This window comes from Natator depressus, chromosome 23, assembly GCF_965152275.1.
Source record: "Natator depressus isolate rNatDep1 chromosome 23, rNatDep2.hap1, whole genome shotgun sequence".
NCBI classification, from domain to species: Eukaryota; Metazoa; Chordata; order Testudines; family Cheloniidae; genus Natator; species Natator depressus.
This window is the reverse complement of record NC_134256.1, coordinates 2,145,019-2,171,048: the sequence shown is the minus strand read 5'-3', so window position 1 is coordinate 2,171,048 and position 26,030 is coordinate 2,145,019. Positions and strand designations below refer to the sequence as shown.

The 26,030-nt window shown below is 55.5% G+C and overlaps 1 protein-coding gene across 1 annotated transcript; it reads right to left on the bottom strand.

Moving 5' to 3' along the window:
* Positions 1-66: 66 nt before the first annotated feature.
* CAPN12 (calpain 12) lies at positions 67-25,920 on the bottom strand. Its single transcript, XM_074937938.1, has 21 exons — positions 25,693-25,920; positions 19,725-19,794; positions 19,043-19,164; positions 17,697-17,830; positions 17,144-17,312; positions 16,361-16,444; positions 15,383-15,468; positions 14,525-14,599; positions 13,621-13,787; positions 12,865-13,043; positions 11,949-11,960; positions 11,256-11,464; positions 10,037-10,079; positions 7,738-7,791; positions 6,662-6,719; positions 5,596-5,660; positions 4,593-4,694; positions 3,897-3,975; positions 2,317-2,433; positions 1,211-1,269; positions 67-136 (listed from the first exon to the last, which is right to left on the bottom strand). The coding sequence occupies exons 1-21, from the start codon at positions 25,918-25,920 to the stop codon at positions 110-112; spliced, it is 2,139 nt and encodes a 712-aa protein (XP_074794039.1). The 3' UTR covers positions 67-109.
* Positions 25,921-26,030: the final 110 nt, after the last annotated feature.

Below are 26,030 nucleotides of genomic sequence, written 5' to 3'. Positions count from 1 at the left end.
TTTCTCCTAATGCATCCCCCTTAATTGATGTTTGTTTGTTTTTTTATTGCCTCTTGTTAGGTATTTGTTGCTGATCCTCCCGGGAGATGATTCTGTCCGTTCTTCCAGGTTAGGTGAGGGTAGCAAGCTCCAGCCACTGAAAGGCAGAAACAAAACCGAACCATTTAGCAGGCAACCCGTCTTTGTGTATCTTCGATGCTGTGTGTCAAGATAAGTGCTGCAAAACAGAACCCCCCACTTTGGAAGCTGCTTTAGGAAAGATGGTTGCATGGGTCATAGGAAAGAGAAAAGCAAGGGGTGGGGCAGAATTTCACTAGCGTTTTTTATACTCTGCGGTGGGTCAGGAAGCAATTCTACCCACTGCAGAGTGTTCAGCGGGGCCCTACGGTGGTGGCTGAGTGATGCATTGGGTAAACATGCTAGTCCTTTGTCACTGGAGTAATGGCTGGCACGGTTTGTCCAAGACACGCCCACGCCCGAAAGGGCAGTATGGTGGTGGACAGCATTGGCAGATCTGTGTCGGAAGCCTGGGGTGGAATAGCCAAGATTGAGGGACATCGGTAGAGGTGGTGGGGTGGAGGCAGGAGTGTAATAGTGGGGATGGGAGGCTGATCGGGACCAAGGGGGTTAAGCACAGCTGTGGGGAAGAAGCCCGGAATGGGACGAGAAGGGGAGAGGGGTTGTGGTTTGGGATTGCAGGTGGACTTGCGCTGAGATGGCAGTGGGAGCTGCAGATTGGGACTGAGGGGCACCAGCACGGCTGCGTGTGGCAATCTCCGAACTGTACTAGTAGGTGTCAGGATTGAGGTGTAGCAGCCAAGCTGTTGGAGACCCAGGAGTAGCTTGGCACTCTGCAGAGCTGAGTGGGAGAAGTTTGTCCTCCTCCTGTCTGCACTTTACTTGGCTCAAACCAGCCCTTCTTCCTTCCACTGCTAAACAGGTGCTCCGAATGCCTTCTCTTGAAGGACAGGACACGGGGGGGATTACGAGGATGATTTGGAGCATGCCCATCCCGACCAGACCCAGCAGTGGAGCATGAGGTGGTACAACACAACAGGTCAGGGCAGCCTGAACACGGAAGCTCGTGAGCATGAGCCTCAGGCTTACTAAATGCTGCTGCAGAAGGAATAGGGGTCTCGGCTCAGTGCCCGGCATTGGGGCAAAGAGCAGCAGCCGCTATGAGCGAGAGGCAGTAACCCGTGCTTCTCACCTCCTTCTGCGTCATGGTGATCATCCCATCACCGGTTTTGTCATACGCTTGGCACTGCCCTGCCATGACCAAAAGAAAGCGAGACTTAGCAGGCAGCTGTTGCCCACGTAACGCTCCCACCCCAATGCCTGCGTGCACACAGTAGGATGCTCCTCTGCCCTGCAATGTGCACACTCGTTTGCACCAGTGCAAAGCTGGTGTCAAGTGCTGCCATTTGGAATTGGTGGCACTTGGCGTGGTCGCTTTGCACAGGTGTCAACGGCTGCCCGGTGAGCACGGAATGGAGACACCGACCCAGGGAACATCAGTCTCTGTTGCACACAGGAGCCTGAAGTTCGGCCCTTACATCCCAATTTGCATCACTGACTCCACGGTGTTTAAATTCAGCAGTCCCATCATGCCCTATAGTTGACATCGCATGCCCATAACATTCAAGCAAGTGGAGCGTTCTGAGCCATTGTTCCAGTTTAGATCTGTTTCCAAAACCATGTGGCCCTCCACACAGATTGCTTTTAAATCCTCTTCTTAAATGAGCAGCTGGAGTTACCCACTGATTAATACATGGAGCAAAAGCTTCATGCCCTGCTCTTCCAGTGTCTCCCCTCTGCTGCCTGGTCTCATGCTGGCTTCCCATCTCTTGCTACAAGACACACCCCAATTCAACAAGAAACTGGGCTCACTATAGGGATCGCTGGGTGAGATCTCTGGCCTGTGCTGTACAGGAGGGGCAGACTGGGATGGTCAGAATGATCCATTCTGGTCTTAGCATCTCTGAATCTCCTGCATGGGATTCAAACCTCTTCTCCTCCCCTTCAGCCCCCTTTAAAATTCTCCATTCTACATCTCTTCTCCTTCCTCCAGCTAGCACCCGGTTTACCACCGGGTCATGTTGCAAGGGCTGTATTTCTCCCGACTTGTTCTGAGGAGACAGATTGGATGAAGTGGAAAGGTGGGGAGAAGATGGGTTACGAATGGTTGCTGACACTGGGGTGTTCTTAGCATGTGATTTGTGCACGTGGCTCTGTTGCTGGAGAGGCGTGGATCCGCACAGCCACTCGCGGCAGAGCTGCTCATCATCTGTTAGCCTAGCGGAAGATGGCGCTTACTGAAGATGGCTTCCAGCTGCACCATGCAGGACAGGAAGCTGTCAAAGTTGATCATCAGGTAGCGGTCGCGGTATTTGCTTGTGATGACCTCCCTCAGCTGGTGGTTCAAGTGGAAACCTGCGTGCAAAGGGCGAAAAGGACAATGAAAGCCTGAGACTCACACGGTGTTCGGACTTTCACCGGGGCTTGTTGTTGCAGCTATTACCCAGGCTGATCTTGTCTTCTCCAGTTTAATGCGCCTCAATATCTCAACAGACACCTACTCGAAGCTGGGGGCACTCAGTGGGTGCCTCCTGTCCTGGAAAGGCTGTATGGTCTAGGGATTACAGCACAGCCGTGGGGACTCGAGAGCACTGTAACCTTTGCAAGTTACTTGATTTCACAGAGAGGCAAAGAGGCAGCGAGGTTAAGAGAATCCCTATTTAATTACTCTAAATGGCTTTGAACTCTTGAATGGAAGACGAAAGCATCGTGCCCATGACCTGGCCCTGGGTCAGTTCCTGGGGCTAATGTTTAGCACTCCTGGTGTCAGAGCTTTTTCCTGCTTGTATTTGTGCCAGGCGCTGTACGAACAACCCTGGCAGGAGCATCCAGTCTAAAGAGAGGAAACGGGGGAGGGGAACAGAGGCGGAGGAGGGTGACTTGCCCAGTCCCCCAACAGGTCCATGGCCGAGCTGAGAGTGTGGGCTCCTGGTCCTAGTTTAAGAACACTGGGCATGTTTAGTCTTGAGAAAAGACAACTGAGGGAGGACCTGAGAATAGCCAGGAAGGGCTGTTATAAAGAGGGTGGGGATCAGCTGTTCTCCGTGTCCACTGAAGGGAGGACAAGACGTGATGGGCTTAATCTGCAGCAGGGGAGATTTAGGTTGGCTAGAAGTAGAAACTTTCTAACCCTAAGGGGAGTAAACCTCTGGGACAGGCTTCCAAGGGAGGTTGTGGGATCCCCTTCACTGGATTGGACAGACCCCGGTCAGGGCTCGTCTAGGGTTACACGGCCCAGCCTCAGTGGAGGGGGCTGGCGTTGATGACGTCTCGAGGTCCCTCCCAGCCCGACGTTTCTCTGATTCGAGGATTGCTGACTCTATTGCACTGCGGGTCAGGCAAGCACCCCACGTTTTCCCCTCTGTCCCCAGTGGCCGGGATTTGCTGAGCTTGAGAAATGACCGCGACGCTTTAGAAATCGGTGGCAGCATTTCCAAGTTGCGGGGTGGAGGAGGTGGGGGACACCTCCAGGTCTTTTTATCAGAGGGTTAAACCCCATTTTTGCACTCAGCTCTGCAATACAAACACACACACACACACACCCCATTTAGGGTAGCTCTCTGACCGTATGCCTTGTCTCTATCCTCACACATGTCTGAGCAGAGTTCCACAGCGGGGGGCCCCCCCTTGATCCCTCTGCAGCAGTGTCCCCCGCGGCTGGCCAGCTGCTGTTTCCCCTTTGACCCCTCCACACCTTTGAGGCTTCACCCTTTTGGCAGGCATGGTCAATGCTGTTCCTGCATCCCAACAGAGGTCACAGGGCCCCAACTGTTTCCCTGCTGCTCTCCTTTAACTCCTGACACCGCCCCTCTCCTTACCTGCTGCATCCAGCGCCAGCTGCATTTCATGGATGTTCATTGTCCCTGTGAGGTCCACGTCATACCCGATAAAGACAGCCTGTCAAATGGGAGCAGGAGAGTTAGGATCCAAGAGAGTACACGGGCTTAAAATCACATCCCGCCCCAACCCTGAGCCAGAGGCCAGTACCAAGAGGAATCTAATTCAGCATTTTACACGGAGCCCAATCCACATGCAGCCCCCTGGTCAGTGCGTTTTGTGGGTCTCTGACCCCGGTCAGCGCTGGGAAGCGGCAGCTCTCCCTGACTTGGCTGGAAGTTGTGACCCCTTGGCAGCTCCGAAGATTAAGCCCAGTGCCAGAGGCAATAGCTTGGAGAGGTGTGAACTGCCTCTGTCCCTCTCGGGAAAGGGTGAACGCAGAGGCCCAGTGATCATTTAGGTGTCCGATAACTATTTCGTCCCTGATTTAAGAACGGGGAGGGAGGTTCACTGAGCCATACAACATACTGTGAGCGATGCCTTATTTTGGTGACTCGCAAGGGCAGAGCTTGGAAGAGTACCAATCTTCCCCTATCCTCTGGAGCCCCTTTACTGGGCAGCCTACAGAAATGGGGATTGTTTGCTTCTCTGGAAGGGCAGCATGGCTAATAACCCAGCCGCTGCATCACTCTGGGGGGGTGGGACTCGAACCTGTGACTTTCTGCCACCATGCGTACCTCCCATTCTTTAATTTTGCTCCACAGGTGCTTGAACTCTGGCAGCATCAGTTTGCCAGTCTTGCTGTGCTGATGCCGCTCAGTGAAGGGAAAACACCAGCCCTGCGCCGGGAGGAGATGCGCGGCTCTCTCCGATTCCTGCTTCCCACCCGGCTGGCTTTTGTAGCAAAGGGGAGCCTGTCTCAACTTCCCCTGTTCTTCCACCATCTTTCCCCGTTCACAGGGCAATGGAGAGCTTGGTGTCTGTGGGCTGCGCCCAGAACGGGGAGCCCCATTGGGGTATTCTCCGCAATGAGGTGAACGTGGCTCTTTGGACAGTTTTGCCTGTGGGTAACCCATCCTAGGTTAACAGGCTACTACAACTCATGCCTGTGGGCTGTAAGCCTACATCTCAATGGGAATTAGGTGCCTTAATACCTCTGAGGAGCTGGGACAAACTTCTTTAGCTCACACAGTGGTAGGCACGTGCTTCTAGGTCCAGGGTTCAAACCCCACTGACCCAAGTGGGATTAGCCCTTTGAGCCCATTGATGGGGTTTCCCAGCAGGAGGGTTGACAATCCAAAGTCCTAAGATCCCTTCATCATACGAGAGCCAGACCCCAGAGGCACTGCCCCTTCCTTATTCATGCAAACAGCTCCCTCCTCCCCCAGCGAGGTCCTGTTCCCAGGCGGCTCTGGGGCTCAGCTCAGGCTAAACCCACCCATAGAGCAAACATAGGAATTGCCGGAAACCAGGGAACCAGCTACTCAAGTTTCCCATCTCCAACAGTGGCCGGCTCCAGAGAACAGTGGAAGAGCCACACAATCGGAAGATATGGGACAATCTGCCCCTTTGATCTGTAATACGCATTGCCAGCAAGAGAAGACGGAGGCTGAGCATTGCTATCCCAGTTACAGCTGAGTTCCCTCATGCCCGGCCCTCGTCGTGGGGTTACCCTGTCCTGGGCCATGTGATGTTTTTTTCTTAACATCTCCCACCCTAGTTTTCTTCTCCAAAGGATACATCAAAGTGCTGGATGATCTTCTGGCAGAGCTCCAGGCCAAAACCATCCGTCTTCAGTTGACTCTCTGCAAGGTAAGCATGTGGCGATGTTAGATAAAGGCTTATCTCATAACGGTGGGCAAGACGGGGGTTTGGCCCATTGTCTTTGCTGGGCCTGCAGCTGTCAAGAGGCACCGAAGCAGCCTGAAGTGTTTGCCATGCTCCTGGAGGGGAGGGGAGTCTAGTGGTTGGAACAGGGGAGTCTGGGAGTTAGGACGGCTGGGTTCTGTCCTTTGCTCTGGGAAGGAAGTGGATTCCACAGGGGGTTTGGGAGTCAGGAGGGGATTAACATCTACTGGTTGAAACTGGAGTTGGGGATCAGGACTTCTGGGTTCTATTTGCAGCTCTTCCAGTAGAGGACAGAGAGTGTTATACAGTGGTTGGAGCAGGCTGCGGGGGCCGGGGGGGTCAAGCCTCCTGGATTCAATTTCTGCTGCTGGGACGGTATGTGACCTAATGGTTAGAGAGAGGGGACTGGGAGTCACCACTGCTGAGTGATATTCTTCGCTCATGGTGATTGGAGGGGTTGCGGGGGAGAGTGTGTTGTGTTGTCCATTGGTTAGAGCAGGGGACTGGGAGCCAGGACTCCTGGCTTCTCTTCCTGCCTCTGCCGCAGACTGCCTGTGCAACCTTGGGCATGTCACTTCCCCTCTCCTGTGCCTCAGTTTCCCCATCCCTCAAAGGAGGAGAACTGTACTACCTTACCTCGCAAGGGGGAAAGGCCAAGTGTTCCACCTGCAGAGACACCTGCCAGACAGGTCCTGTCTGAACTGGTCAAACACTGGCTCCCTTGGTGCTGAACTGTTTTATTTCCATTGCGACCAGACCCTTTCCTGTCTTGAGAGGGAGAAAGCCTGGGACAGGCCAACTTTCCACCCTCTAAGCTGAGTCCATTGGAGGTTGGGGACAGAGTCGGGGATGTTTTGGGATTAAAGCTCCTCCCTGGGACAGCAGGGCTAAGGAGTACAGGGAAGGGTAGAACCAATTCCCTGGTTCCCTACAGAGGTGATTGTGCAGGGGCACTCACGCTTTGCCGTGACCTTGTTCAGGATATCCTGCAGTTTGGCAGTGTCGATCTGCTTGTCCTGCCAACCAAACAACACAAGTGGGTTTAAATGGGGTTTCCTAGAGGCAGGATGGATGGTCCAGGGGTTAGCGAGCTAGCCTGGTACCGGGGTCAATTCTTTGTTTTACCACAGACTCCGTGTCAACCTGGGCAAGTCACTTAGCTTCTCTGTGCCTCAGTTTCCCCACTGTATAATAGGGGTAATCACACTTTCTCCTACCACCCCCTTTGAGGTAGGGATAAGAACATCAGAGCTGCCACACTTGGTCAGACCAGGGTCCATCTTGCCCAGTATCCTATCTCTGACAGTGGCCCATACCAGAGCTTAAGGGGAAGTGTACAGAACAGGGCAATCATGGAACGATTAACCCCTGTCTTCTGGCAATCAGAGGTTTAGGGTTGCCCCGAGCATTGGGTTGTGTCCCTGACCATCTTGGCTAATAGCCATTGGTGGATCTGTTCTCCATGAACTTACCCAGTTCTTTTTTTGAACCCCATTATACTTTTGGCCATCACAACAACCCCTGGCAAGGAGTTCCACAGGTTAATTGTGCATTGCATGAAAAAGTACTTCCTCTTGTTTGTGTTAAATCTGCTGCCTATTAATTTTACTGGGTGACCCCTGGTTCTTGTGTTGTGGGAAAGGGCAAATAACACTTCTCTTTTCACGGCTTCCACACCGTTCATGATTCTCTAGACCTCCATCATATCCCACCCCTCCCCCTTTAGCTATCTCTGTTCTAACAACCCTAATCTATATGAAAGAGCATGGGGTGCTCAGATACTGTGTTAATGGGGGGCAGACAAATACCATTGGATTGATTGATTTCCCCCCATAGAGAACACTGGAAATAGCCAGTTGTCTTTTCCATCCTTGCAACCCCTGTGTGGCTTCAGTTCATCTGAGGTCAGAACTTGGCCCCAAGAGCAAATCAAAGCGTTCGTAGGAAATCCAGAGCCCAGCTGTGTAGAAAAAGAGCCCAATAACCCATCCCATTCAAAACATTCAAACCCAGGATCCTCCCCACCCCACTCACCGGTCCTGCAAGCTTCAGGAAGGTTTGCTCGAATTCCTCCTCGTTGGGGATTCTCTGGGGAAAGAGGGTCAGGTTTTCAGGCCAGCTGCCTGTGGCATTTTGCCTAAAATATTTTCACCTGTGAAGAAACTCGGTGGAATCTTTGCCTGCAATGCAAGAGGCTCTGCTCTGGGTGCTGCTAGAGGGGGCCAGGGAATGAGGTATCATTGGGGTGAGACATGATAGGAAAGCTACCCCAGCATGAAAGGCTGAGGAAAAACCATGCCCCCAATTTTCCATTTAGTTTTGGATCATTCCTAGGTTTTTAGTCCCTCCGAGGGAAAATACCAAGGGTGTTTTTTCTCTTTTGCATTTCTAACCTGCTGCAGATGGGGGGCAAAGGGGTTGTCAATGCACAAATCCGCACTCGTTTCCTTACAGCCATTTGGGGCTTATTGACACATGAACTGGAACCAGATCCCTTGTAATTCACACCGCCGGTTATTTTGGTGCCCATCTGTGCATGGACATTTTGGTTTAAGAGCACTGTAGGCTGCTGGCTGGTCCCCCCAGCTTTGGAGAAAATCAACACCACACCCAGAGTCTCGGTGCACCGACACCTTCAACAAACCCAGACACAGGACAGTTCAGCATAAATCCAATCACTAACTTTCCACTGAACCAGAGTCTCCCTTGCCAGTGCTTCCCTGCTCCTGGCAACTCTTCCCCAGTCCTCGTTGAGGCCTGATACTCCCCTCTGCCAGGCCCAAAGCCCTGTTCTTAAAGGGGTGCTGCTTCAGGACAGGACTGGCCAGCCCCAGCTCTCTGGCCCTTAGCCATATATCTACACTGCAGTAAAAAACCCTGCCTCACTGTGTCTCAGAGCCCAGATCAATTGCCTCAGGCTCGGACTATGGAGCTAAAAATTGCAGTGTAGACATTCAGGCTTGGGATGGAGCCCAGGCTCCGGGACCCTCCTCCTTCACGGGGTCTCAGGGGCTGGACGCCAGCCTGAACCCGAACATCTACATGGCAACCGTTAGCCCCATGGCCTAAGTCAGCCGACCTGAGCCAGCCACGGTTGTGCTGCAGGGCTTTTACTGCCGCATAGCCGTACTCTAAAGGGGCAGCCCAAGTGCCATGACTTGTATTAAATTAGAGATAGAAGGTTCCCACGCTAAAACCAGTGTCGACACGCTGACCGACAAGAGGTGGTGAATTACCACCCGTTCCAGTTTGAATGGACAAGACCTGAATTAACCGACCTGTGTGAACACTTGTTTTGGTTTCTTTTCGTAGGCCAAAAGGTGCCTTAGAGGATCTCGCCTGACCTCCTGCATAACACTGGCCAGCCAGTGCATTTTATCCAGATGCCCCTGTACCGAGCCCAACAAGGTATGTTTGGCTAACGCATCTCTTCCGGTGTCCGGTCTGGATCTGAAGACACCGCGAGATGGAGAAACGACAACTCCCCCTGGGAGTTTGTCCCAGTGGCTAATCACCCGCACGGTTAAGAAAGTGTTGCCTGATTTCTGAGCCGGAATTCATCTGGCTTAGGCTTGTTAGCATGAGCTGAACTGACCTCAGCCTGATTTACATGGTAATCAGAATGTCTTAAAAATTACAGCTTCAGTTACCAACCCTGCTGCCGCGGGACGGAAGCAAAGAGCAATTGCACAGTCTGGTAGTGTCTCGCCGTTAAGAACATCCCTAGTTTTTCCCTTTTCTGATTTCATTCCACACCCTCTAAATTCTCCTTTCGGAGGGGATCACCCCAAAGGGCTTTGGGGCAATGGAAAGAATCCCATTGGCTTGAATGAGCCTTGAATCAAGCCCTGTGTTAATATCGTTTATCCAACATGGTGTCCGCACGACTCCCTCTGTACACTTGTGGTCACGTTGATTGCAGTGTGTACCCACCTGCAGTTCGGAAGAAAGGCTGCTATCTTTCTTAGCTTTGGCTTATGTTCATCTGTAAATCCCTTTAACAGCAGCTGCGTGCATTCAGCCAGGAACAGCCCTGGCTACATTTCAGAAGGCTCCCTTCCCCGACCCCGCCCACCCCCTGCCCCTTCCTCCACCTGAATCCACATGTATAGTGGCTGAGTTTGTCCTGCAGAATATTCTCAAGAGCTGCTGGCTGATGGTTTTTGTGCTTCCTGGCTAGGTGTGTTTCACCAGTGGGTGGACTTAGCCCTGCTTTGGGGACGCGGAAAGGACGGTGTTGAAAATTCCTCGGAAGCACATTGAGATGCTGGGATGGAACGTGCTTCACTGGTAAGCGTGACTGTCCACAGTAAGTTAGCCGAGATGCTGTTACCTGAGGGGGTCTCATGTCTGCTCTGATTTCATCATCAATTTCCCTGAAAGTCACAAAAACATTACACAATAGCTTGTTAAGATGGGCACTCAGTATCTGTCTATCTGAGGTACTTTGATCGATGGCCCTCTGTTACTGGACAACTGAGCGCCTCACCCTCTTTAGTGTATTTATCCTCATACACCTGTGAGGTTGGGAGGTGCTGTTCTCCCCATTGTACAGACGGGGGAAGTGAGGCTGTGAATGGCTTGCCCATGGTACAGAGGAACGTTTTGGCAGCCCTGGGAATTGAGTCTCCTTATCCCTTCCTCCCAGTATCGGGTTGTTTTCTTTACTCTTTTCCTTCTCTCTCTCTTCTTTAGCATCTTCCTTTTGTTTAGCCATTTAGAGTCAGCGTTGCAGCCCTCTCTGGGACAGCACTTGAGCAAATGCTTAATACGCTTAGACGTGCTTAAAGCTAAGCATGTGCTTTGCGAAACAGGGATGGATTTAAGCACTTGCTTAAAATGCATTGGTGATCTGAGGCCTTAAACTGTGCCACGCCGCCTGCTGCTGCCATTGCACTGGTGTCCGATAGAGGGCGCTATCCCACTGGACCACACCCACACCCCGTTTGATCCCTTCCCCAGCTCCAGTGTTAGGAGACCACTCTGCAGTGGCAGGGGTTGAAAAGAATTGCCATGCAGCGGATGGGAAATGCATGCAGCACCTCGAGGTACCAGGCTGCTATATAACATGGATTAGACGTCACACACCCCCTCTGGTGAGCTAGGTATTTAACTTCATTGTAGGGATGGGGAAACTGAGGCACAGAGCAGGGACACAACTTGCCCAATGTCACACTTTGAGATGGGGGAAGAATTGGGAAAAGAATCCCAGTCTCTTGAATCCCAGCCCCTGTGCTCTGACCACTAGCTAATATTCCCTTGGAGATCCAGGTAAAGAACCCAGGAGTCCTGACTCCCAGCCTAACCATTAGCCCCCATTCTCTTCCCAGAGCTGGGAATGGAACCCAGGAGTCATAACCCCCCATTGTTAACCTAACCGCTCCCCGACACATCTGGGGCAGGGCCCCCACAGTCCTGACTCCCAGTCCCTTCTTTAACCCCTCAGCCATGCTGTCGATTATTAAACTGGATGCGCCAAGCCCACACCGTGCAAACCCCTGTTCACGGCTTCTCTTTGCAAGGCCCGTGGGTGTCAGGAAGCTGGGACTCACAGGAACTTGTGTGCCTTCTCCGTGAAGATGCGCAGGGTGAAATCGCACTCCTCCATCGGGTAGCCAGTGCTGGGGATGATGAGATAATCCCCTGGCGGCAGCCTGTAGCGGCCAGTGACATCCCTCATAGGGATGTGCGAGGTCCAACACACAGCATGGAGAGGCTGGAGCAGCGCCCTCCTCTGGGACATGGTCTTCTGCTCCAGGTACTGCGGGGAGATGGGCCTGAAATCAGTGGGAGTCGGGTGCCGAAATAACTCTGAGGGTCTGGGCCAGTCAGTGTGGAACCTGGTCAGTGACTAGGCTTGTAGTCTGTTGGGGCGGGCTCCAGTTGTTGCAGAGATATTGGGTTTGCTTGCCTCCTAGCCAGTTCAAACCAGCTGAGTTCCAGGGAAGCCAATGGAGTGACACCCGTTTACACGGGCTGGCGATCTGGCCCCATTGACACCAAAGGAACGACACCAATTTATACCACCTGGGGATCTGGCTCTGTTCACTCCTTTTAGATCCCATTCATTGATCTTTCCCGCAGTTCCCAACATGGCCCAAGCTGCTCTCTGAGCCATCCCCACCAGCATCCCCGTGTTTTAACCACTGCGAATCAACCGCCTGGCCACAAGCTGGGATGAAAGTCTGGCCCATGCACGGAGAGCCAGGGCTGATGGAAAGCCCAGCTTCTCTCTTGCTAGTTACCTCCTTGGGCATCTGTAAGAGAAAAACAGCAGAGAGCGACTGAGCAAGAAACCCTGGCGGTCTCTGTGGTCCTCCCCTCCCACCCCAGGGCTCTTCTGCTCCCTCCGCTGGGACACAGGGCAGGCTCTGACAGGGGTCTGCGCACACCGTGTCCCTACAGCGTCACTCACGAGGAGCATCAGGGTCCCCAGTGGGATGCAGAACCTGCTCCGTTCCCGCTGACTGGAGCAGGCAGCTTCCTTACAGCACCACACCGCCCTGCCTGGGGCTTCTCAAGGAAGCCGTAAGAGGCTGCCGCAGCCTTGTGCTGAAGGCAGGAGACTGGGGGTCAGTTCGCGTCTCTCTGGGCCTCCCTTCCCCACCTGTCGCGTGGGGGAGAACGGTCCTTTCTCCGTCTGTTCAGGGGCTCTCTCACTTGACTTCTGCGCAGCACCTGGCGCAATGGGCACCCCGATCTTGGTGGGGTTCTGGGTAGCGCCCAGCATGAGGGAGCCTTGACCTCAGTTGGGGCGTCTCACTCCTCTTTGACCTGTCCCACTTCCCAGCACCCAAAATCCCCCTTGCTAATACCACCTTCCTCGCCCCTGACCCCAGTCCCAGGGTTGACTCTTCTGGGGGGATTATTTGTCTCTGGCTTTAAGGGGGCCAGGGTCTCACCCTTGGCTGTCGCTGCAAATCCAAGGGCTGCGGGACAATTGCCCCAAGCCCCTTGGCCAGGGGCGGGTAGCATAGCCGCTGGCACCCCCTTGGGGCTGTCACTCGTCATGGGCGAGGACGCCCCAGCAAGGAGCTAGATGGAGCCCGCTGGGTGGGCAGAGAAGGGTTGGTGTATTGGGCCAGTGAGCTCAGTGGGAGGTGCTCCGGCTGACCCCAGGGTGGAGCGGGGCCCCTTACACTTCCCGGGGTCAGCCCTTACCTTCAGGATCTCAAAGCCAATGGGCAGAAAGTCCTTTCCCCTCTTCCTGCCCTGGCGCCGGTCCTTCTGCATCAGGGAGACCAGCAGGGTGCAGCCGGGGTCCAAGCGCTGCTTCCGCAGGTCGGACTCATCCGCCTCCAGCAGGCAGACATTGTACTGGGGGTTCATCCAGAAGTTGTCTGAGGGGGTGAGGCCAGGCCAGTCTCAGCATCGGGGTGGGGGGAAGGGGGGAGAGGGAGAGGCGACATTGCCCTTTATGCTTTTGGGGGGGGGGGCAAAGAACCTCCACCACCCCTAGGAATCCCTGCAATTGCTTCAGCATGCAACAGCCCCCCCTGCTGCATCCACTCCCCCCAGCCCATGTGGGGGGCTGTGGGTGGAAAAGGCCCTGTGGATCTGCCTAGTCATTGATCCCCCAACCCCATCCCAGGTTCTGCCCCTAAGGCCCCTGTGTGCACCAGCCGGCAGGCCCCCCTGCCATACACAGCCGCTTGGCTCCTGCACGGGCTCCTTGCGCCCTGCCCCCCCCCCCGGATCTGCTGCAGCCCCTCAATCCCGACCTGCAGCCCCCTGTAATTCCAGGGCCAGCCGACATGTTGAGTTCTCTCTGTGCTCCGTCTCAGGGGGGTTTCTCAGTGGGGACAAGCTGTGGGGCTCAGGTTGAGGGTCAGCAGCCTTTGTTCACCCGGACCTAACCATGAGAGGGCTCATGGGCCAGTCCCTCTCCCCACTCCTCCTTCGGGCAGAGCCCTTTACCTCGAAGGCCCGAGCTCCTGCACCCGCCGGCGGTATAGCCGATGCTCCAGCGCCCCTGGAAGGAGTGAACGTTCCAGCCGACCTCCTTCTCCTCTTCCAGCAAGTCTGGAGTCAGGCTGCAGATCTCCAGGCCGTCAAAGTACCGCAGGAAGTCGTCCATTTGCATCCTGTCCGTTGAGACAGACAGAGAGAGAGCAGGGAGGTGCAGACACAATCCAGTACTGGTCCGTCAGGGAGCCCTGGAGCACCTGGCTCTGAGCAGGATCCAGCAGCCCAGCTCCCCAGCTGGCAGAAATCAGTTCAGTCCTGTCCACTCCAATGGAGCTGCACCAGTTTACACACCAGCTGGGGACTGGGCCCCGTTCTCTCCCCACACTTGTAGAGACTCACACGTGGCCTAGCCTGTCTCTTTACTGCATCCCTGTGCAATAGCAGGGATTCCATCTAGCAGGCCAGGGCACCAGACGGGGAGTCCCAAGACCTGGGTTCTATTCCGAGCCCTGCCACTGACCTGCTGGGTGACCTTGTGCCAGGCGCGTCCCCTCCCTGTGCCTCAGTTTCCCCTCCCAAACTTTGTTTATTTCTACTGTAACTTCTCTGAGGCAGCTCCCGGCAGAAAGTGGGCCCTGATTACAGTCGGGGTCTGTGCAGCACCTGGCACAACGGGGCCCTTGTTCTCGGTCAGGGTCCTTGCAGCACCCAGCACAATGGGGCCCTGATCTTTGTCAGGGTCTGTGCAGCGCCTGGCATAACAGGGACCCCAATCTCGGTCGGAGGCCTGGGTAATGCGAAACAGCGCCGCCTGTCATACTTGACATGCCCTGCGCTGCCCTTTCCCACCCCTACCCCGGTATCAGCTCCCCCAAATAGTCCCCTTTGTTGTGTGTGGGGCTGGGTCTCTTACCAGAATTCCCCGTCTTCCTTTCTCACTTGTAGGCTCTTCAGGAGCTGGGGATCCAGCCCTGCCCACAGCGAGGAGCTAAGCAGAGAGGAGAACGGTGCAGGGGTTAGATGTGCTCCCTGGGACTCTGCCACCCAGCGTCTGGGCCATATAGACCCTGCACCTGCCCCAGAGTTACTGGCTCAGGTCTTTTAGCTCTGGCAGCTGAGGCTTGTGCTTTGAGATGCAGAGTCCCACTCCAGGCATGTAGTTGTGATGGGGGGAGTCACCAGGTTTCACACAGCCTTACAAGTTCTTCGTGTGTGAGCAAGGGTTCAGTCTTTGAAGAAACACCACATTGTCATTAATTTCATTTTGGGGCCCTCTGGCAAGCAGCCGGGGAGTTTGCGCTCCACCCTAACTCGAGTCAGCTCTTGGGGGTGGAGCCGGACACCATGTGGTGGGGCTGAGATCCCTGAACGAGGGGCTCACCTGAGTGCTGCGTGGGACCAGCCTTGCTCCAGGACTGGCATGTCTAGTGTCAATAAATAAGTTGTACTGAGAACATTCCCTGATGCCACATCCCTGATTTCTCTTCCAGAGGGAAACTAGCCCCCCAACGCCCTGTACGCTGCTGCTTGCAGAGGGGTGACGAGCTAGTGAGCACGGGAACCTAAGCTAAGGGAGCTGGGTCTGTTAGCTCAGGCTGGGAAGGCTTGTGTTTCCTAGTGCAGAGACCCTGGGTGTAATCGCTGCTCACTCATAAAGTAACGCAGCCTGGGGGTGATGTATATTGCAAGCAGTTGTCAGAACACTGTCATGTTCCTCATTAAAACTCTGGTGTGCCCCTCGGGTCCACCCCGCTCTTTTCCCCACACTCACTGGTCGCTCCACCGGCCGTTCCACTCCACCTTTCCCCAGGGGTTCCTCAGCCGCAGCAGCTTTAGCTTCTTGCCCCTGTGATGCAGCTGTACAAAGGCACGCGGGGAAACGGGCTTGAATCGTGGCATGTGGTCGGCATTCAGGAAGGTTGCTGGGACCCCGCCCGGCCCATCGCACTGACCAGTCATGGCTCATTGTTTCCTTGGGCCCTGTCTGTGTCTACCTGTCGACCCTTGTGTTATCCTTCGCCGGTACCCCAGTCTGTCTTTCTGTTCTCTGTTTGTACAGCGCCTAGCGCTGTGGGGCTCTGGTCTGTGATAGGCTCCCAGGTGCTACGGTGATGTGGTAATTATCGAGGCGCTTGCCTGGAGCTCCCCTGGCCTCAGTTTCCCCATTTGTATAATGGGAATAATAACCCTTTTGTGGGCTAGTTAGATCAGTGATGGGCAACTGGAAGGTAGCAGAGGGAGACAATATGTACTAAAATCCTTTTGGGGGGGGATTGAGTCCTGACAGCCTGTCACGGGGGCAGGGGTGGGATGCCCTGGCAGAGGTCAGTTAGCAAACCCACCCCGCAGCGGCAGGTCCTGTCCTGCAGGCTGGGCCCAGCTCCATCCCGTTGGCTCTAACCAAAGTGTCATGTGACCTGCACATCCACATGCAGGCGGGGAGCTCCCCCCAGGATATCTCCCCTCTGGCACTGCCTGATCACGTGCCGGGGGTGGCCGCCCAAAGAAGACGATGCAGCGGGCCAGGCCGGCTCCCTGGTTTACAGTGGAACCCCATTGGGGCAGGGATTGTCTGTGCAGCACCTGGCACGATGGGGCTCTGATCTCGTTGGGGGCCTTTGGGGGCTCCTGCGATACGCTTCACAGAGCTAACCAGGCTGTGTCTCTGCCCCCAGAATCCCCGAGCGCCAGCCAGCACTATGTTCTGCGCTCCCTCAGCCAGTGGAAGGAGGGGTAGCTGCGGGCCCACCTTGTGAGCAGCTGTTATGGAGTAGGCGTGTCCCTTCACCAGCCCCTCTGGCGTGAGTCCCTCCATGTCCTCTTTCTGGGTGATCTAGGGGAGAGGGAAGAAACAACCCCCCAATCAGGCTTTGCCTACGCTACGGCAAGGTACTCCGCTGAGAGACTTGGGGTCCCCTTGCCATGCCTGCTACACCCACTCCCACCAAGGGCCCCTGGTGTGTGCCAAACCCAGCCGGGTTAGAACCGCAAGCAGCATGGGCTGGTGGGTAGGATTGTGCACTGGGACCCTCAGAGCGCAGGGTGTTACTCCCACCTCTGCTACTCAGCTGGGTCATTCCCCACCCTGCCTGTTGTCTTGTCTGTAGAACGTCAGCTCTTTGGACTCTGCATTTTACAGAACCTAGCATAATGGGGGGCCCTGACCTCGGCCAGGGGCTGGGCAGCACCCGGCCCCGATGGGGCCCTGACCTCGGCCAGGGGCTGGGCAGCGCCCAGCCCCGACGGGGCCCTGATCTTGGCTGGTATCTGCAGCACCTGGCACAACGGGAGCCTTGATTTCGGTCAGGGTCTGTGTAGGTCTGGTAGCCAACATCATAGTAGGCTCCTAAACAGCTGTGTGGCCCAGCCACCACTAGAAGGAGCCAGAACCACACAGGAGAAGTGCAACCCTCACACATGCCAGGAGCTGGTTAAGATCCCAAGGTCCTGGGTTCAAGTTTTGCTCCTGGTGCTCCACCCGGGGCCCAGCATTACATCAGCTGCTGAGAGGAGAGATTCTCCCTACGCTCACCTTGATGTGTGCCCCCATCAGAGACCTCTTCCTGAGGGCCACGCGGATAACCTTGAAGAGCTCTGGGTTGGGCATCTTGAGCTGGTAGCTTTCCCCGACCCCGCCCGTGAAGTCCACAAAGGCCTCGTTCATGTACCCGCCGTTCATGGCCTCGTAAGAGCCATTGAGCCTGAAACAGATATTGGGGCAGTGAGTGGGAAGGGGAAACAGAAAGGGAGCATGCAGGATTGGGAGGCAGGACTCCTGGGTTCTGTGCCCAGCTGCAGGTGGAGAGTGGGGTCTGGTGGATTAGAGCAGGGGGGATTGGGACTCAGGACTCCTGGGGCCTATGCCAGTGACTGTGTGGTTTTGGACAGGCTCTGTGCCTCAGTTTCCCCCACTGTCAACTTGGGAAAATGAACCTTTCCCCCTTTTCTCGGCTCTCTGAGTTCTCTGGCCAGCCAGTGCGACATCAGTAGCAAGGATTGCTTTGTTCCCCAGCTACGTAACCCCATGGCAATGCAAGGCTGGGGGCAAAGCTACCCGGCTGTAGGGCAGGGATGAGCCAACTCACTTGGCATAGGCTTTCTCCAGCAGGGGCATCCAGAATTCATTGCTCTGGCAGGAGCGCACGAAGACCAGTTCTCCGTTCTTCACAGGCAGCCGGTCGTCAACCACCACATCCACCCACTGTCCGTACTGCCAGAACTGGAGAGTAAGACCCCATTAGCACATTGCATGTTGCTACCATCCCAAAGGCCAATACGTTTCCGTCAGTGACTCCACTATTAAGCCCAATAGTGTTGGTCCCTGAGATCTCCCTGATCCAGTTTAGGAAGGCAGAAGCCAGTCCCTGGTATCCAAAAGGTTGAGAAACACTGAACTGAAGCCTTTCCATTCAACAGTGCCACTATGGTGCCTTATGGGAGGAGTTCTTCAGTCACCTTGTGTTCCTAGTCTCCTCTATGGGCCAATCCCTCTGGTTGGACTACATCTCCCATGATGCCCCATGGCCAGGGAGGCCTATGGAACACGCCCTCGAAGAGGCAAGATGGTGATGCATCCTGGGAGATGTAGTCCAAACCTGGGAGCCCTGGCCATGCAGGAGAACAGGCGCATGAGACCCTGGAACTACAATTCCCATGAGGCACCATGGTGGCAATTTTTTAAATCAAAATATTTCAGGTTTTCGGGCATTTGATGGAAAAATTTTGGTCAGGCGCTCAATCTGGGATTGGCCCCACAGCAGCACCCTCATATTGGAAAGTCTCCAGCACAGAGCACCACCGGGGTTAATGGTTCCCACTGGTCAGTGCCATGAAGTTCTGAGCCAAATTCCCCATGCGTCTGAGGTTGTTCAGAGCCGAGGTTTTGGCTTAGTCCTGATTGATGCTTTGGGTGGCGGGGGCGGGGGACACCGGTTTACTGGAACATCGCATGCTTGGGTGCTCGACCTGAATGACCCTGCTTGCTGCTTAGGGGAGATTGGAAACAATAGGGGGGAGGAGTTGGAGACTAGGGGCTAGGAGAAGGTGAACAGCACATCCTGAGAGAGAGATTTCCATGAGAGCATAAGGAGTGACATGGAGCAGAACGCAAGAGGTGCGGAAAGCGGCCAGGGCTGAGCCGTGGGTGCCTCTCGCTTCTGACAATCGGACCCTTCGTCCATTTGGTCTTTTTGCGTTGAGTTTGGACAGCACCTAACGCATCGGCACCTGGGGCCCCGCAATGTGCCAACCCTGAAGTAAAGGCTCCCTTTCACTCCTAATGCACAGCCTAGGCTACCACCCTGCAACTGCCCTAGCCACCCCACCTCCCCCCCCCGCCCCCGGCTAGGTGGAGAAATACCCCCTCTGTCTACCACCATCCGCCAGCTCCCCTGACCAGCCCCCTTTTGGTCCCGCAGGCTGGGCAACCCACCTGGAAATGGAAGATGCCAGCATAGTCCTCTCGTGCAAAGCTTTGCTCTCTGGGTACCACCCTCTGCATGAGCCGTGGGTAGAGGGTGAGAGACGCAGCTGCAGCCAGGAACCAGCAGTTGCCTGTTGGAGGGGTGAGTCGATTGGGACAGTTCTGTTGCACTGGATCATTTGAACCCACGACCTTTGGTGCTAACAGCTTCAGCTAAACCAGCTGCGTTGGCTCGGAGACAGACTTGCATCCCACAGAACTCTGTTTACCTAGTTAGCAAGCTGTTTCCCTGGAAGCTCTTCACACTTTCCAAGGTTTGCATTAGTCTGTTGCAATAACACACAAACGCTGGCATTTCTAATGCAATGAGCTCCTAAGATGCTTATGTTAAACCATATTGAATGTAGTTTAATTCAGTAAGAGTTGTCCTGGCGGTGGCAGGAAACTACAGGGAAATTCTCTCTCGTGTCTGTACGTGGGTTAGCCACTGGAGAGCAGCGCTGTCCCCCACGTGTGCCACTCCGGGCCAACAGGAAAGGCACAGCAGTTGTGAGGGTGCAGCTACTGCCCACGTGTGGCGTGAGGGCTCTGTCGGCGGGGCTAAGTTTGCAGCCCACCTCTTTGCGCATTGTCCAAGGTGGAAGATGAAACCACGTGCAGGGCGCTCAGAAGGGGAGGAGAAGGTGCTTACCCAGCTGGCCCTGTTTGACATCAGTCCGGCTCATTTCCTCTTCTACGAACTTTGGGGACCTGCAGATTTCCTGCAAGACAGAATAGAGAAGGGAGCTTTCTGGTTTGAGGAGCAGAGTCCAGCACGGATATTATACAGCGGGAGGGGAATGAATGGTTGACTGTCATTTTTTATATCGCGATGGCAGGCATCACCAGGTGGCGCTGTTACACGTAGTCTTCCAAGTTCTGAGTGTGCGAGCAGGGTTTGAGTCTCATGCAGACATGCTGTGTAGTTTGGGGTTTGCACAAGGGTTTTGTGTAGAGGCAGCTTGGGGAGAGAGGGAGCTGGGAGAGTAGCCAGCTAGTTTGCTCTCTGCCTTTCACACTATTGAGTGTCCGTTCCTGAGGCAGAGTTGCTCCTTGAGCTTTGGCGTTGGTCTATGATTCCCAGGACAAGGTATCACCCTGCATGCTGTTTGACCATCTCACATCAAGACTGGGGCATGGATGTAAATAAAGCAAGTTACACCTAGAATAGACACACACTCCACATCAGTGATTTCTCCTGCAATGGGAAGCCAAACTGCCGGGCTCCAGACACCTGCTGCCATTCAGCACAGGGGCAACAGTGGTGTCAGGAGTAGGATACTAGTGTCAGAAGAAGGGGCAACACTACAGATGTTGAGTGTTCTCATCTGAAAGCTATCTATCCCTGTTCCCATCCCTCTGTTTACAGTGCATTCTTCACTAGCAACCGTAGCTTCAGCCGCAAATGACTTGCCACTCTTGTGGGGGCACAGTAGAGATGGGTTGTGGAAGGCGGGGGGGGCATTAGGCCGGTCTCAGGACCTTTCATCCATTCCAGCTGATGGGAAATTTCCCATGTGCAGCTGAGCTTGCAAGATTTCCACCATCCCAGGCCAAATCGTTGCCAGCGCATCTTGCGTGGAACTCAAGCCCTGGTCTGGACTCAATTCGGTACTGGGATCCCTTTGACAATGGTGTGAGAGCCTGCCTCAGGCAGTCGGAGCGCTTGCGAGCTCATGATCAGTGCTCACTGCGAGACACATCTGGATACAGGAAGAATTGGCAGCCTAACCTCTGCCCGACTCCGGTTTCTGATTAGTGAAACAAATCACTTATCATTTGGCTAATCGTAAAGCAAACAACCCAGAAGCTACACTTCTGCCTATACTGCAACGGGGTCTGAGGAGAGAGCTCCAGGTGAAGAAAACAAGTCACCTTCTTAATTAGAGACTTGCATTCTTGCCCTGTTAAGTGACAGCGCACGGAGGGGCAGGGGATGCTGAATGCTCCGAGGTCAGACCCAGGAAGGTGGAAGCCAGGTGAGGTGTGGGTCCTGAAGACAGGCTGCTCACAGAAAGGCAACTGCCCCAGAGTCCTGACTGGCTTCATGGGGAGCAGTTCCAGAGCATCGCCCGCGAAATCCGTGACAACTGGTGGCAGAAGTGGGATGTACTGCACCCCATGGATGGCGCTTCCTGCAGTAAGTGACTGGGGAGCAGTAAAACGAAGGGGGATTGATGAGGACCAGGCATGCTGAAGAGGAGAGGAGCGGTTTCGGGGGGCGGTTAACCCGTGGGAGTGTGTGACCAGCGAGAAGGACTGTGCAGTAATGGGGTCCCCCTGGGGACTGCGGTGAGCAGTTTCAGGGGCGGAGGAGCCTGCGGCTTGGCCCTGGGAGAGAGAAGGACTTTTGCAGTAACAGGGTTCCCCTGGGGATTGCAGCGAGCGGTCCCAGGGGCAGAGGAGTCTGCCGCTTGACCCTGGCAAAGAGGTGGTGACCTCGAGAAGGGCTGGTACACGAGGGGTTCTCCCTGGAAACCGTGGGGAGCTGAGAGCACACAGGCCTGTGAGTCCACAGCAACTTGGGAAGAGCGGAGTGATGGCCTGTCACCGTCTCCTTCAGAAGGACAGTGTAACCCTGTGCAGAAAGGGAGGGTTACACATTGGAAAGTTCACCAAAGCACAGTTCATCATGCAGCTGGAGGAGGATGACTGCTCTAAGGAACAGATTCCTGACCCCAAAGGGGGCTATAGCAGGATCTGGGAGCAGCTGGAGTGGTAGCCAGGCATCCCCAAGACTCCTGTCCCCGACCAGACGAGGGTCTTCACGATCAGGTTCCCCATCGGGGGATCAGATACGGACGGGATTGGAGTGGAGTCCGAGAGAGCAAGAGGACCGTGAGTGACAGCGAGAGCCCGAGAAAGAGCTGCAGAAGCAGCAGCAGCATGAACTGGCGGTGGGGGAGCGGAGAGGCTTAGGGGACCTCCCCGGGGTGAGTGGGGATAGACCCCAGGGGGCCAGTTCCGCAGGGAACCTCGAAACTAAATTGCTGCCCCTGGTTAAGGAGGGGGGGATGTGGATGCCACCTCACTGCCTTTGAGCAGGCTGGCGATTTGAACCAGGGGGACCCTGCGGAAAAGCCCCAGTGTCTAGCTCCCTTGCTGGGTCGCAAGGCCATAGACTCCGTCAGCCAGATGGGTGGGGAGGTGGACAGGCTCCCACTCCTGACCCCAACCTATATGTCTGTGTGGAGTTTCTGGGGTCAGGCCCCTCAGACCCTGAGTGGGAGCAGAAGGTGACAGTCAATGGGGAGACATTCCTGGGGTGGCGAGATCCTGGGACAGAGAGAACTGTTGTCAGGCCCTGGGTGGTGCAGCCTCAGATGCTGAGGGGCTGTGTGAGATGGGTGAGGATCCCAGGGACGAAGCCCCTCGCCCTGCCTATGGCCCAGATCCCTGTGCAGACCAAGGAGGGGTGGGGCTGGCTCGTCGTTGGGGTTCTCCGGGATATCGGCTGCGAGACCCTGTTGTGGGGTGACTGTCTCTCTTTGGGACAGGATCCAGACCCTGTGCCTGTAACGGCCAAGGGTTTGAATTTGAATCCAGGGAACCAATTGGCGGAGAGGGAAATGGTCAGTGAAAATGCAGATGACCTGGCTGGCAGGGGGGAGGAGCAGCTAGACTCAGGCTACCTGCCTGCCTGTAACCAGACCCCTGGGGCTGGGTGGGACAGAGAGATGCTGCCTGCCCCTTTGTACACTGGAGAGGGGGCTCACGCTGGCTCTGATGCAGTGAGGAAAGCAGCGAGCTCGCTGCCTGCCCCCACTGGGACAGCAAGGGCAGCGCTGAGCACAGCGGGAGCTGAGACCCCAGCTGAGTGGGGGGAGACACAGGCAGGGCAGGGGATCTGTGGGGAGTGGCAAGGTGCTTGGTAAGGAAAGTCTGGATGAGCCTAGGCAGCCTTGTGAGCTGATAGCTGTGTCTAGTCAGCAGGGTGGGAAGGCGAGGAGAGTGGAAGATGAGTGTCCCTGGACCTTACCTGTTAGCTGGGTGGAGAAGTGTGACAGGGAAGGAAACGTGCCTGTGTCTGTCAGGGGTATTGACTTGCCTGTGGAGGGAACTACCCTGATCTCCAAGCAGTTGTCTGTGACCAGCCTTGTGTGCTGGGAGAAGGGGAACGAGATCCCAAGCTGGGTGTCTGGTCAAGGAGAAAGTGTGTCTGGCTCTTCTTTGTCTGTGGAGCAGACAGAAGGGGCCTTTCAGCCTGTGATGGTTGAGGGTCGTGCAGTTGTCTCAGAGTTGGTTCTGGATTCAGCTAAAGCCCAGGAAGGGAAGGGTCCTAAGTTTGTGTCCGCTCGGGAGAATGGCCCTGTAACTAGGTCGCATCCAGTTAGTGTCCTAGCAAAATCCCAGAGACCAGACAATTCTGGTGCTTGTATTTTGCCTGTTTCTAGTGTGTGGTTGGGAAAGGGTGTCGCAACTCTGACTAATCAGGGTGAGATCCTAACCAGGGCACAAGGAGAGCATGAAGGTGATGTGATTGTGTTATTTACTGAGGGTGTGGAAACCTGTAGCAAGAAGGAAAAGATTCCTGAACTTGTGTGTGGCAAAGGGAAGGAGAATGCTTCTAGCCTTTTATCTAGGAAGTCTGTAAGTTTGCCTGAAAGGGGATTGTTAGGAATCTGCCTGATGGGCCAGAGGTGATTCTGGATGTAAGGGAGACCCAGAAAGAGTCTGTTGTTGCTCAGGAAAGTGTTCCTCTAGAGCAAGCCCTAGGTGAAGAGGGTAAGAGCAGAATTTCTGTGAAGGGTGAATTGTTGCACAGAAAAACCCTAGGGAAAGGAATCCTCATGGAGTCTTTGCAAGCAGTTTACTGTAACTGAAGGGTGTGAAAGTGATTTAATCAAGAAAGTTTCAGTTCCTAACAGCCAGAAATTTTCTGTTGTGAATGGATCCACTGACTTTCCTGTTGAAAGATCCAGTGTGGATAGCTTTGAGAAGGTCTCAGATGAAGTGAAAGCGGTTAAGAAAGTTAAACAGTCCGATAACCAAGTGGCTGTGTTTGGCCAACTTGTTGGGGAGAAGACCCAATCCCAGTTTGACCCCCTGGGGTTTTGGGGTGGCCAAAGGGCACGGGCCACCTAAAACCCGCATAAACCTTCCCACATGTGGCCTGCAAGTGCTATCAACCACCCCCGACCTAAGGGAGGGCGTGAAACTGGCAGGGCCTGGTGTAACTCCTACCAAGGAACAGGAGAGATGCTGGAGCATTCATGGGAACGTTGGTGGCTTTGAACTTCCCCAGGTCACTGGCTAAAATGACCCCGCTCAGTTCGATCTCGAAGGGGGGAGAGATGTGACGAAGTGGGACTGTTCTTAATGGTTCCTCTGAATAGTGTGGGGGTGCCTCAGTTTCCCCTAGGCAGTTCTTAAGTATCTAGGTGGTGGGATGAGGGTGTATGATCACTGCAGAGCCCTAGAGGGCAGGTGTGTGCAGGGGTCTGGACACAGACAATGGCCGACACCCTGTTTCCTGGCCACTGATGGCCTGGGCCCTTCCCCCCTGCAAGGTGAGAGCTAAAGGGTTGGAGAACAAAGGAATCAGGTGACCTCCTGGCCCGGGAAAGGGACCAAGCCCAGAGGAGGAGGGGCTGGAGGAAGTTTCAGTTTGGGGCTGGCTGGGACATGGAGTGAAGTGCAGACGTGGTTGTCTGGCTCACTGCCCCCCAAAATGGACTCAGCTGAGGGGTCCTGTTCTCTACACCTGCAAGCTCTGTGTTAGACCATGTTCCTGTCGTCCAATAAACCTTCTGTGTTACTGGCTGGCTGAGAGTCCCGTCTGACTGCGGAGTTGGGGGGCAGGACCCTCTGCCTTCCCCAGGAGCCCGCCTGGGCGGACTCGCTGTGGGAAGCGCACGGAGGGGCAGGGGATGCTGAATGCTCCGAGGTCAGACCCAGGAAGGTGGAAGCCAGGTGAGGTGTGGGTCCTGAAGACAGGCTGCTCACAGAAAGGCGACTGCCCCAGAGTCCTGACTGGCTTCATGGGGAGCAGTTCCAGAGCATCGCCCAGGGACTCCGTGACAGCAGCATCCGGTGTGACGGGGCCCTGATCTCAGTCGGGGTCTGGGCAGCACCCAGCATGACGGGGCCCTGATCTTGGCTGGGGTCTGGGCAGCGCCCGGCGCGACGGGGCCCTGATCTCGGCCGGGGTCTGGGCAGCGCCCGGCGTGACGGGGCCCTGATCTCGGCCGGGGTCTGGGCAGCGCCCGGCGCGACGGGGCCCTGATCTCGGCTGGGGTCTGGGCAGCGCCCGGCGCGACGGGGCCCTGATCTCGGCCGGGGTCTGGGCAGCGCCCGGCGCGACGGGGCCCTGATCTCGGCTGGGGTCTGGGCAGCGCCCGGCGCGACGGGGCCCTGATCTCGGCCGGGGTCTGGGCAGCGCCCGGCGCGACGGGGCCCTGATTTCGGCCGGGGAGACTAGGCGCCAGCAACAACACCCACTCCACCTGGCTCCCTTTGCTTCCTGACCCCACAGAGGCAGCAGTGCGGCATCCTCCCATCCTCGGGAGACTCGTGGGGATTCACATCTTGCCTCTCCCCAGGGAGGGAGCCACTGGCAGGGGGACCCCAGCACCCTGCCTGCAGGGAGCGCTGGCTGGCTGCGAAAGCATCTGACCTACCTGGGGCCTCTTCCACTCCAGCGCCTGGATATTCTCAGACCCACGTCCGAATTGCCAGTATCCAAGCGAGCTGGGGACGGCGTCGAAGAGCGGGTCAGTGAAGAGGCTTTCCCGCTGCAGACATTGCCTCTTGAGCTCCTGGTACCGCTGCCCCCAGTGCGGGGCGGCCTGGGGGGGCCCTGCGCTGGGGTCGCCGATGAGACGGACGGTGATCCCCGGGTAAGCCATGCTGGGCCGCGCCAGCCGGCACTGCACCAGGCACCTGTACTGTCGCACGGGCGTGTCTGAGAGAAACCCAGTCCTGGGCTGATATTTATCAGCCTTTGTCAACAGTCACC